Source organism: Sander vitreus, chromosome 17, assembly GCF_031162955.1.
Source record: "Sander vitreus isolate 19-12246 chromosome 17, sanVit1, whole genome shotgun sequence".
In the NCBI taxonomy this organism is placed as follows: Eukaryota; Metazoa; Chordata; class Actinopteri; order Perciformes; family Percidae; genus Sander; species Sander vitreus.
The window spans coordinates 11,513,702-11,526,783 of record NC_135871.1 but is presented as its reverse complement, the minus strand read 5'-3'; the positions used below and the strand labels follow the sequence as shown (position 1 = coordinate 11,526,783).

Here is a 13,082-nt window from a genome sequence, read left to right as displayed (position 1 = left end):
AGACCTTTGCAGAAGTGATTGCACATCAAAAAGCCATACTTTATAGTTGTAGCCTATTAAAATTCTAATTAAGGAGGGGGAGGTATAATGTTGTGTAGTTCAGTGGGATGCAGAATAGAGTTGGAGTTTGACAGACAAAAAGCAGGGTGTATAAGTGGCATGAAGACAGGGATCATCAATCATCAGACAGCTCTCCTTGGCATTGTAAATCACTGCAGTGCCGAAGGGCATCATCTGTCCCCATCTCCTAATTTCAGACAGTGTGAAGTTCTAATGCTTATTACAGATGGGATCAACAACCAGACTGTACCATTTATTTTGTTTATTTGCATCATCAACAATCATACACATTCGTTGGTCTCCCAGCACTGTAGCACGTAAACACAGGACATGAACACCAGTTTGCCCATCCACTGTCATCAGCAGATAAGCCTTTGGATGTTTATCCTACACCAGAAAAAAAATATCCAGTAGCACAGTAAATCAAAAATAATCTGCCTCAATAAAAAACACAAGCAAAACAAAATAACCAATTTGATTACAAACCAACATCAGTGCAATTCTGTAGCATATACAGTATGCAAATACTGATACTGTATAATCACATATCACATTGGGAGGGAGTGCTCAACAGCTGACAATTTTTAACAAAGAGAAGTAAAAGTCCATAAGATAAACAGTTGCTAACACTGAATCAATCATTGATCTATTTGCTGTAAACAAAACAAAGGCGCCAAAACAATTAGTAGTACACGTTAGCTGAAAATGGAACAGTACTGCAATGCAGATTAAACCAAACAAATCTTCCACTCTACTGTGTAGTGGTGAACGTTGATCACTTTAAGTAAAATTTCACTGTAAACATGATGACACATATCTAAATGAAACTTCACTGGAGTGACTGAGATGAGTGTAGGTGCAGAGCAACATGCTACAGTCAGAGAGAGAGAGAGAGAGAGAGAGAGAGAGAGAGATGCTGTATGGGTTATGTGTCTCATTATATCTAGTGCCCCCTAATCTAAGACCCCTCAAGCCCTCTCTAAGTGCCCCGTTAATAGATTCAAAGTATCAAAAAGCTGCAGATTCAATTGAAACCACTCAAATACAAATGCCTAATGAACTTTTATGTTGGTATTGGGTATCATACAGCCTTTTTTCACACAAGTATTGCTATATACTGTATGTGCATTCTATGCAAGCATAGAAATAATAAACATACTATAGCATATTAATTATATAAGATATCTTAGTGGCCCGCATTGGCCACAATTTTGTCATCATATACATTTCAGAATTTACATATATGCATATATACATGCACATCTAGTGCAAGATATTTGTAATCTTTCCGGACTTTTGTTCATCTACGTATCTGGACAATCCAACATCTTAAGACATCTACCTGATCCTACTCAAGTGGACCAATTACTGAAATCAAAAACACACAAGACCCTATCGCATGTCTGAAGTAAGATTTTTTTTTTTTGCACAATAGTGACAAAAATAAATACCAGAAAGTGACACTATGCACAAAGTGATCATTTTCTATATTCCATAAGTGCACTGAAAATCAGTCAATGTGTGCACATGGGTTGTCAAGCGTAGAAGATGAGCTCAGGAATCTGTCCCCCCTGCACCCCCGTGCCGTTAGTGCTGTCCGAGGAGCACTGAAACTGAAATGTCACTTTCCCACACTGCACCTCTGTCATACCTTCCTGTCCAAAGTAGCTGAGCTCATTCCCATCGAGGACCACACTGGCAGTGTAGAAGGTATCAGGCTCGATCTGAACTGGATACTCAAACCATGCTGGGAAGGTGTTGCTGGAACCATCAGAGAAGTATTTGCTGAGGTTTTGTCCCAGCAGTACTCCTTGACGTTTCAACTCAATCTTGGCACTGTACTCTGCTGAGCCACAGCTGGATCCATACAGTCCAAACCCAGCAATGAAAACTCTTTTATCCACTGCAAACTGTATACTGTCACAGCGGCCCCTGTAACGCCACTGATTGCTTCGGTAGGCACAGGACTGGAATCTGTGGCAGCGCTGGGGTGTTAGGCCCTTCCTAGGCATGCTGACAAACTGTAGCTCAGGTTTCTTGGCTGCCGTGTACCACAGGAAGATGTCATTGGTCTCATTAAGCGTCAACACGCCCGACTGGGCTGCTCCATTGGCAAAATCATCCAGGGCCATCGTAGGGATACGTATCAGGAACATGGCCTTACCCAAAACCTTACGCCTGTTGTCAGTCGACGAGGTAAGGTCCTGTCTCTGGCACTCAGCCTCAGCCCAGTTGAGTGCCGCCTCAAACACCACTATCTCTTTAGCATTGAGTGTCTCTCGCTGTAGGATACTCTCCAGAGTCTGGGCGTCGATGTCGCAGAAGCCCTCTGAGCGTAACGCCAGCTCGGCCTGTGCATCAATCACCTCCCAGCAGCGCTGTGTCAGCTCTGGCTCCTCGAACAGGCAGCTCTGGGAGAGTAACACACAGGCATTCTTGGCACTCAGGCTGGTCTCCAGGAAGTTGACGCAGGCACGTGCCAGGTGAGGGACAATGTATTTTTTGGCAGCATAAAGAGTGGCCAACACTGTGTCAGCACTCAGGTCAATCTCATCACAGTAAATGTACCTGTTGACATAAAATGTGACTTTCTCAGCTTTATAGACAACAGACCAAACACCACAGAAATGACATGCAATACGACATGATGTAAACATGTTTAAGAAAATAATTATATAATAAAAACAGAGGAGAGGTTATGATAAATATAACAAAGATAACTTCATTTGAAGTTTTTAGTTGATTATTATTGAAACAGACTGATTTAACAATATTGTACAGTAAGCAATAGCATTGCTGTATCTGTTCATATTCATGTTGGAAAACAATGAAATTAGATTCTTAAGAGCGTGAAATCACTGTGCAAACTAATCAAACCTGCCAACAAAATAGTATTCCTCCTACACTCTCATCTACCACCTACTGTAGCTAACCTGCGAGGACACGGTAAACAAAACTCGAAATAAACACAACGGAGGAACAGCCAGGAGGATGGCTGGAGTGATTTAGTGTGAGAAGCAAGAGTAGAATAAAATGAATTATATGAAAATAGACAGATACAGATTCTATCGCTAAGATAGAGGAAGAAATACTTAATTTCATTTGTCTGGCAGTGTAAGTGCGAAACAGGTTTATCCAAGATGTGCCAGCGATAGGTATACAGTATAAACTGGTTTCATCAAACCTTGCTTTTTTCCACCAACATCAAATTAAAATAGCAGTTATGTACATAAAGATGACACTATTTGTTCAAAGATCATTGTAGAAAACACACATGAACAGGGCCAGTTGAAGTAAGTTAAGACAGAGGAGAATTCTTACTTCAGCATTGCCAGAAATGCTGCTGGTTCCACATCTGGAATATGGATTTCATCCGTGTTCTCAGCCAGTTCACCATAGAACATGGCATGGAACACTGAGCTGCCCACAGCCAAAACATACTGTTGGAGGAAGAAGAGAAAACAAAGTGATGAGTTTAAAGAGAAATGAAAACATGCCGTAGTTCATCTGGGATTTCACTGGAAACCACATGACATGTAGTAGCATTCGATGAAAGGAGAACGATTATTTGAAATGAGAATTGTACTAAATCCAATTAGTTCACATGTAGCTCTTACTGTACATAAAAACACACAAATCTCTTTGTGGATATTGAACAATGCCTCAATTCTAATCACTGGAGAGACTGAACGTGTTGAGTTTCTCACATACTGTAATGAGCAGAGCTCAGCCAGTTACTGTTTCCCCTGAGGACAGGAAGGCAGATTTCTAATGAACAAGATTGCCTCTGATTTAAAAACCCCCCCAAAAAAACAGGGAATCTTAATAACACAACTGAACAGAGTGCAGCAAAAGTTCAATTTACTGAAATTAATGACTTATCTGAACTTATGATGAAATCCGATGCAACACAATGCTACTAATAATTCCAGCGATAAGCACTGTATACAAGGCTATGAATTCTGTTATTATACTCAAGGACTGTACTTTAGTGTGTGTGTGTGTGTGTGTGTGTGTGTGAGTATATGTGGGTGGTATACATTTTCTCAAAAAAGGCACGCAGATTGTCTCTTAAAATTGCAGTGAACCCAATCTAAAATAGACCTTGTAAATAATGTTTTTCGAAAACCATGCTGTTGTTGTTACACACAGAAATTCATTAAAGGATGAGTATATACAGTAAATACTGTGTATTAGTATAAGATTAGTCCCACCTCTTGACCCATTGGATTTTATAGATGTTCACATACGTAAATCCCTTCTTTTAGCTGCTAGCAGCATCTTCCATCTTGTAAGGATATAACTTTGGAAATGAAATCATAATGCACATCTGAGTTCCTGCCAAATGGACACAATAAACATCGCTGCGCTGAACATCATTATATTATATCCCAATGGCATAATGTCTCAGCATAAAGTGCAGTCAAGTCATCCTCACTGTCCTTCCATAACTGCTTTCTATAAAGAAGAAGTGCACTGCAGCTACCAATCATAGATAATACATTTGGGTCCCATATAAAAGAACTACAAAAAATGACCCATGCAGGGCTCTTCTGACAGTGTAGATGTGGAATGGGAAGCCAAAGCCAAATTAATGGCTGCAAAATCACTTACCAGATTTAATGTGAGTGTTATAATCAACAGAGTAGACATTATGATGTACCTTCAGATGAGGCACATGGTCTCTCCAACTATAAACCTTAATTATTTATGTGAACATCTTGGAAAAAGCAAAGAAGCATGTGGACCTGCATGTTACCACTGGCATAAACAGGATAAATACGGACCCAATTATAATCATGGCTATTTATAGTAGATTCATTGTGCTGTCAATCCAGAATTCAAAAGCTAATCAAGTTAATTATTACAAAAGTAAACTAGGATGTGAGATGCAGAGTTGAATGCATCTTACTCTATGCCTTATCATTGTAACTGTGTGCTGTTGGGTGTGTTTGATTAAAAGTTGAGTAATTGCAGAGCTGTCTCTGAAAAGGTGAGCTAAAGCAGAGACAAAGGCGATCCATTCTGTGTGATGACTGCTAAAGAGGGTATCCCTTCCTCCTTCGCTCACTCTGTGCCTCTATCCGTCAGCCTCATTTACATAAATAATTGAGGACTGTCTAGAAAAGACACATGGTGCGGAAGTGAGAGTGGAGCACAAAGGATTTCACTTCCATTACTGCTGGCAATGAGGAAGATTATTTTTATGCTGATACGACATGAACAACACTACGCCAGGCTTGCTGATTGCTTGTTTGATAATTTCCTCCCTGCTAATCGTGACTTTACTGGTTGATGAAATTCTTACTCGGTGTCCTGGCAGCCGCTGGGTCTTTCCAGGCTGACCCACCACAAAGTGAACATCTGCCATCAGCTCATTGTTGAACATAACTGAATTTCTAAAAAGAGAAAGACATAAAAAACATCGGAGAAAATTAATTTGACATATTTTACCCTGTACATTTGTTTTAGAAGAGGAGAAAAAGCTTAACTTTAAAATATTAGGGTTAGATTAAAGGAAAATCAATGCACATAAACAACAATTATATGTTATGTGAATAATAAATAAACTAATTAGTCTTTGCCAGAAGTTACTAAATACTAAATGTATAACTAAAATCGTAAATTACATGTGTATTTATCTTTTCTAAGACAAGAGTTTTATGATTGTATAAAGTGTCCCAATTGCTTTCAGGCAACACTTACGACATTTCATTGAATTAAAAGTCTTACATAGCACACTTAAAACACACTTAAACTCTTTACATCTACATAAAAACAGGCTAACAAGACAATGAACGGAATGGAAAATCCCCACTGTGAAAGAATGGGACCAACAATAAAAGTCTGTTCATATATTATTGAATAGTGGAAAATGTCACAGGGGTGGTTAAACAGCCTCATGAATTTCTGGAGAGACAACAAAGCCAGGTTGGAAAGCCCACATTTTGCTCTGGACAGCTGTGGTCTTTTACTGATAGGCCAAGGTAAATATTTTGCTTTTAGTACAGAGCAGCCTCTGCCTGTTGTGCATATCAAACGCACCCGGTGGCTGTCCGCCCTCTGTTATGTCAAAGCGGCAAAGTCTGCAGGAGCAGGAGAGGGTGTAAACACTGATACCCCCAGCAGATTGAGGGCAGGGCAGAGGGAACACCCAGCCATACACACACACACACACACACACACACACACAGAGACCTCAGTAAACAAGAGTAATTACCTTACTTGTGTTTTGAGATACATTTATTTATGTAAAGGAGGTTCCGTTTAGAAAACTGGCAGGAAAAATGCAGTGGAACATGCAGCTCTCATCTATTGAACTTTATTAAAATATTGAATTAAAAATTCAGATTCTTCTTCCCTGAATGTACTGTTGATGAAAACTGTTGGGAAAAGCAGTAATGGTTCCTGGTTCAGAAGGAGGCTTGCTGGTTGTACCTACCTTTCTCTTATAGTGGAGTAGAGTCCTTGCCAGTTACAGTTCTGTATGGTGTTGTTGTTGTTGAGGTTCTGCTGCTGGTACTGTTGCACTGTGGTGGTGGATGCCGGCTTTTTGGTGGGAAAAATATCCGTTGCCATCTTCTTCTTCTTCTTGCTCCTCAGAGTGATTATCTCATAACAGACAGGGGGCAGCTTGGGGCTGCCACTGGCATTCGCTTTCTTGGAGCTTTTACTCGACTTGCTTTTCACAGACTCTGGAAGCATTAAGAAGAAAGTCAGACATTTCATGTTCCTTCCCTTGGCATCGACCATGAGTGTTATTAACTGCCGAGCAGTGGGATTGCACGAAGAGAAGACATTCACCAGGAGCCAGCAGGTGTAAGGGAAGACCGAGGGGGACAGAAGAGACTTGAGCTGTACTCAGCAGTGTAGTAATCAGAGTTCCTGTAAAAGGGTTCTCCTTTCAGGGAACTAACAGGACAACTCTATTTTTTTGCCCCTTTTCTTCACTCCTCTGAAGACTCAGACTAGTGATCCAAAGGCACTTTTCCTGAGTGAAGTTTGATCTGCTGACGGAGAGGCTCTCGGGGTTCCCATCCCTGCTTGTCCAGAGTGATGAGTTCAGCTCTTTAAATCACTTCTTTCTCTCCTCTACTCCCTTGCGTCTCTTACTCACTGCTTTGCTGAGGGTTGGCCTGACAGCCCCAGATTTAGTACAGCTGCAGTGGTCCTCAGGCAGGCAGCAGTGTTTACTCAATTCCTTTTTTTACCACTCTTACTCCTCCTGCTTCTCTTCTTTTTTCAGTCTCTCTTCATCTGTGGGTCTACCCTTTTCTCTCCAACACTAGTTCTTTTTCCCCCTCTCTCTCCTCCATGGAACACAGTCATCTGCAGGACGCTGTAGCCGTGGATGCTGTGCAGCTCTGCTCAGCCACTCGTTCTGCTGACTACAGAGGTTGAATGGGAGAGCGCAGAGGAGATGGAGAGCCCCCCTCTCCGCCCCTCACAGCACAGTACACGGCTCTCTCTGTAGCTCAGCCAATGACAGCGCACAGCATTTATGATTGGCTAATGCAGCCTAGTGCAGCACAGACTTGAATATGCAATAGTCAACGTCTCAATTAAAGTGACAGCCATGCCCCATAACAATGATATATTTATCTACAGTTGTGCTTCCTGTGTTTGCTTTACCTGGAGCCACAGCATTCACTTTGCACTACAGTAAATATAGACTCCATTTTATATTTTAAAAGGGCAATGCAAATTTACATGCTCTTTTTAAGGGCATATTTTGTTTAATTCATGCATCCTCTGACAGTCATACTTCTTTTTTTAATGAGCTTTTTCATAAATACATATAATAAATACATACATACATTGGTCTTTGCTGCTTTGATTGAAGTTATAACCTCTAAACAGTGCAAGACCTTTTTAGATGCAAGTCCACATACGATTTATAGACACAACATTCATGTGAAAAATAGACGTCATACGCAAGCTATTTTCATTATATTCCTGTATCTTTACATATTTTAGATTTGAATGAATGTCTAGTCTTTTTTTGTCATTTTAAATATGTGAAATTGCTATGAAATTGCTGTGAAATACCAGAGACTTTCTTTTAAAAAGCCAACTGCTTCCAACCCCAACCAAGAATGTGTGCTTGTGCTTAAGCTTTCTTGTTAAGTCATCGCTTCAGGAGAATACATGGGGATATAAATGTAATGCACTCTTTGCACAATGTATAATGCATACCGTTCCTTTGCTCTTCTTGTCTAGTTGGGCCTCTGCACAGTGTGTATTCTATTTAAAGCGCTGGGCTGATTTAGCTTTTTGGTGGTGTAAAATGTTGTCATATTCACTGTAACACTGTAATAATAATAATTTGGAGTGTGAAGTGTCCATATGCAATAATATTAGGAGTTAATTTGCATATTGTAGTTGTAACAGTGAAAATCAAACTGACAAAAAGAGCAGGATGAGGTGAATACATTTAATTGAGGATGTCTTCCTTAAACCACTGTCACAATATAGATTTTTCCATACACCCTAATTAACTGTCTTAGTGTTTGCTGCACTAAGGAGCATTAGCCCACTAAGCCCCCTTGTATAGTGTGTGCTGGAGAACAGAGACATTTGCTATGGCAACATGGAGCCAACATTACAGGGCACCATACTCTTAAATTGCTGGCCACTAGAGAGGTTACCTTGGTAACCACATCCACAAGCAACAGCAGGACCGAAATGTAGTACACGGACATAAAAACAATGATGGTAGTAAAGGAAAGGTCCTAATATGATTCTGCATATTTTGACTTAAGAAGGAACCTTAACTTATATATAAATATGTGCTGTGAGTTTTTATATTATTCCACAGCAATCCAGTGTCATTTGTTACCATCAGCAACCTTGATAACTGGTGATAGAATACACATGTTAAACTAACAGATTTGTGATTTATCTGACATCCTTGTCTAGCAGCCTATATGATAAATAGGATATCGTTATATATCAACCTAAATGGCTTCCTGCTTTCTTTAATTGCATTTTCTCTCCATTCATCAGCAGAAAATGTAATCGTGTTATTCACACATTCAGAGCTCGGAGTGAGAGGAGGAAGTAGTGATGGTGTTGTCACAGCGTCAACATCACCTTTGTCTCACACTTTGTCATCACATAATCACACATTTTACAGAAAATGAAAACACTAGCATGACTGTAGTAGCATGGCAATCAGCATTGGGGTCGGCAAAGGCCGTTAGTCCTTAGTTAATCCTTGACGCTGAAATAATGTAGAAATGAACACAAACACTGACATAAGTGTGCACTAAAAGCAATGTTAACCATTGAGATATAGTTCTCGACATATCTCAACTGTCTTTATAAACTGTGTTTATGATTTTAAGATAATAGCACTAAAACTGTGAACCTGTAAAGCTACAATATAAGATCATTTTATTTTCTGACGCAAGTTTAAACATTTTCGACGTATTTCATTGTCTGGCAGTACGCCAGCGTCTGGATATTAACTTCAAAAGGTGAAGTTAAAAAGCAGCAGAATTCCAGCTGTGCCTTTGTTGATTGCTTCTTGATGACAGTACTCAGTCCAAACCTTTATCTTCAAAGTAGGTATACCAAGACACCTTCATCTTTTAAGAAGTAACTACAGCCAGGGGGGGAATACATACAAGCCGGTAAAGGTAGAAAAAGTAGAAATAGTCTGGCACCTTAAACGGAGAATACTTGGGTAAATAAGGTTTCTTTCTGTTAATTTCTACTGTACTGTAAGACATCAATTTGTAATTCAAACAATAAATGGAAGCACCGGGTAGTAGTTTAAGCTATATTTGTGTTTAGAGGTGCAATCTTAATGGAGTTTGGTAGAAAGAGCTCAGGAAAATTTCTCCAAAACCCATTGAATACAGCGCGCTTTAGTTGTGGCGCGGAAGTGACTGCTTGCCGTTGTGAGTTTGAGCCGAGAGATGCACCAGTAAGTGTGTGTGGCAGAACTCTTCTGCAGAGAGACACCTGCTGAGAGGCTTGGCTGAGAACAGCAGAGGAGAGAGGAGGCTGGGAAATGAACTGTGATGCATGCCTGGCACACGGAGGCAGGGACAGGATCCAGCAGCTTGTCCAGTGTTCACCCCCACCCCCACAGCCGCCTGCCCTCTCTGCCACCACCGATAAAGCAGGCAAGGGCACCTGACAGGTGGAAGGGGTGGAAGGGGTGGAAGTGTTGGCGTCTGCCCAGAGACGGGGCTTAGAACTCCTGATAAAGAGAACTATTAGTCAGCTGGGTCTGAGAGGGAGCCGGCAGTCATGCACAAGAACAGTGTGAAGCTTATCTGTGTATGCATGCGAGCGTGTATGTGTGAAGTGTCCATATGCAAGCTAGTTTGTGTTTTTGAAACGGAAACTTGTGGTTTATTCAAACCTTTCTCTTTCTGACACTGCACTCTTTCTTTATTTTTATTTTCTGCTTGTTCACAGACCATAGCCTCTTTCTGACCAAGTAGTTACAGGAACGTAGTTATAGGAACAGTCCACTTCTAAACAGTTCTACTAACTATTCTCCCCCAAAACCGGTTTTATCCATTTGCATTCGCACTGGCCATGTGGCCATAGGAACTGGTAGGAGGGGTAAGGGAGTGACGCAAGCACAGCAACGGTCTTTATAGTGTCGTCACTTGACTTTAGCGCCACATACAACAACAAACCAGCATGGAGGAGGCCATCGGAATGTTCGTGCCTTGCTGGGATCCTCATAACGGAGTTCGAACGGCGGCGTTTAAAGACTAGGCTGGAGTACCTAACAGAGAAACACAGAAGACGAAGGCTCCAGCGTAATATTATCCTAATTAATATGATGGAAGAAGATAGAAGAGCAGAGCGCAACAGGCAAACAAAACAACGGGTATGTTTAACTAGCATTAACAATTAGCTGGTTGAATGTGTGATGTTTGTCTTATGAGTTAGCATAAGTAGGCGAATTGCAACAGACAGTGAAGAATATGTAAAGTTTGTGTTTCAGACGTTGCTAAAAAAAGACCCTGTCCTGAAGTAGGAGATGAAAGAGTTACAGGAACTGCGGTCAGAGGAACTTAATAATCCCCAAATTGGACCAGTCGGAACACGAGAAAAAAAGGGTTCTAGGAACGTTATGTTCTAGGAACTGCAAAAATCCCTCCGGTCGGAAAGAGACTCATCACAGCGTAAATTCAGCCAAGCATCTTGGATTTCCACAAAATTCGAATAACAAGTTTAAACGATCCAAATTTAATCCGAAAAAACAACAATTTCTTGGCAAACAAATAGCCTAACACACTTTAACCGACCAGAGACGACAACAACACCAAAGATGAGATGATAGCCTCTCCTTCGGGTCACAATCAATATGTCACAGTCACAAGATGTAGAGGGGTAATTTTAAGCACAGAGAAGCCAGAGACTGTAGGAGGACTGCAAGAGCCACCAACTCCTGGATTACAGGCACAAGAGCAACCATTTTAACAACGGCACACTTCTTCCATACATGCAGTATCTATCCATCCATCCATCTAATCTTGCAGCCGTATGTATGTTTGCTGCTGAGTGCGTGGACACAGTAATGACAGTGTAGAGAAGATCTTGTAACCCTGGCCCACCACATGCTGAAACGTCGACTCCCACACACTTTCTAGCATTGCTCTCTCATCGGCCTTGCTGTCAGATAAAACTTGATAGCCACAATTTCCAGTGTGATTAAACGTTTTGGGCGTAGTATGAGTTGGTCTTTGCAGATGTATTACATATTCTGCCCTATGGTTAATTTGCTTTATTTGTTTGAGCGTTGTTTGGTGCCCCTCCAGCCCCCCTTATTTTCCAAAGCCTGTTTTTTATTTGTATGTGTATGTACACCTAATTGGTGCTTCACCTATGAACTGCACAATTATACTGAAAGGTTACAGCATTTATATTGGTGACTGGAACACCTGGAAGAGTCTGTCTAGAAGGAACTGTACCCAGGCTGTGTAAGAGGACAGTTTTGTAGGTAATTAACAAATACAGTACCATTTTCAGCCTTTCCAAAATGAAAAACACAAGCAAAAGCGCAAGGAATGGATTAAAAAGTTCCCCCATCTTCCTCTATGTAAGCGAAAAAAATGACTGTAGCATGTCTGGCTAACTAGCTTACTACTTACAGTAAAAATGCAAATGTATTTCTAAAGCCTTAGTTATTAGCTAACTACATTGTTTTGTGGGGTTTATTTAGTTATTTGTTCATTATTTGCAGCCCCTTCCCTGGTTAGGCTTTTAAATGTACTCTGACAGATTAAACCATCAGAGTACATCTACATGTGTATGTGTTGTACATGACTGTCAATACATTAAGGTGTGATAGTGTACCTATAGCATGTATACTGAATGTAAGCATCAATTTGATAAGTGAATCCAACAGTCCAATCAAAAGTTGTTCAGTGTTCACATCTTTGTTGTTGTTGAAGCCAGTGTTTCTCTTGTGTAGTGAAAACGTTATGTTCCAATTGTGATTTTAAATCAGGTGGAATGGTGGTCCATAATTGCCAGCCTTATACTGCAAAAGCTCTATATGAATGGCATTTATTGCTGCTAGAAAAATCTTTTATTGGTGAGTTCAGGTCTTGTGAAGATCAAGATTATTTGTGATTATTACATATTGCGTGTCCCACACAGGACATACGGTTACTAGGATCTCTCTTATACTCTTTCTAATTCTACAACCATCTGGATCAATATGTGATTCATACATTCCATAGACTTTTGGCAGCAGACTTACTCTGAAGTCTGACTGGAAAGATATGCTTCTTCACTAATTTATGAGAGTAATAAAGTACAACTTTATGAGCCCATATCGTTCATTAAAATCACTGACTTGGAATGCACTAAATAACATAACTAACATTGATTGTCCTGCAATACTAATCTATTCTGGGCACCGGTTATCTCCTTTGCATACATCACTGAGGCAGTATCAGAGCTCTGCAGTGGAAATGCTTGATGTTCTGTTGATATGAGTTTTAATGTCAGGCTAGGGCTGTGTTCTCTGAGATCTTCACAAAAAG

At 40.5% G+C, this 13,082-nt stretch overlaps 1 protein-coding gene across 1 annotated transcript; it reads right to left on the bottom strand.

Annotated features, from left to right (window-relative positions):
• Positions 1-1,595: 1,595 nt before the first annotated feature.
• Positions 1,596-6,813, bottom strand: btbd3b (BTB (POZ) domain containing 3b). Its single transcript, XM_078273268.1, has 4 exons — positions 6,503-6,813; positions 5,369-5,459; positions 3,382-3,500; positions 1,596-2,628 (listed from the first exon to the last, which is right to left on the bottom strand). The coding sequence occupies exons 1-4, from the start codon at positions 6,811-6,813 to the stop codon at positions 1,596-1,598; spliced, it is 1,554 nt and encodes a 517-aa protein (XP_078129394.1).
• Between the last annotated feature and the right edge of the window lie 6,269 nt (positions 6,814-13,082).

What these genes read in the sequence shown, in the direction of transcription:
- btbd3b (XM_078273268.1), bottom strand. Translation starts at nt 6,813, where the DNA reads ATGGTCGATGCCAAGGGAAGGAACATGAAATGTCTGACTTTCTTCTTA. An exon ending in TACTCCACTATAAGAGAAAG is followed by an intron (nt 5,460 to 6,502) that starts GTAGGTACAACC and finishes TTCTCTTTTTAG; the next exon opens with AAATTCAGTTATGTTCAACA. An exon ending in GCATTTCTGGCAATGCTGAA is followed by an intron (nt 2,629 to 3,381) that starts GTAAGAATTCTC and finishes TTATGTCAACAG; the next exon opens with GTACATTTACTGTGATGAGA.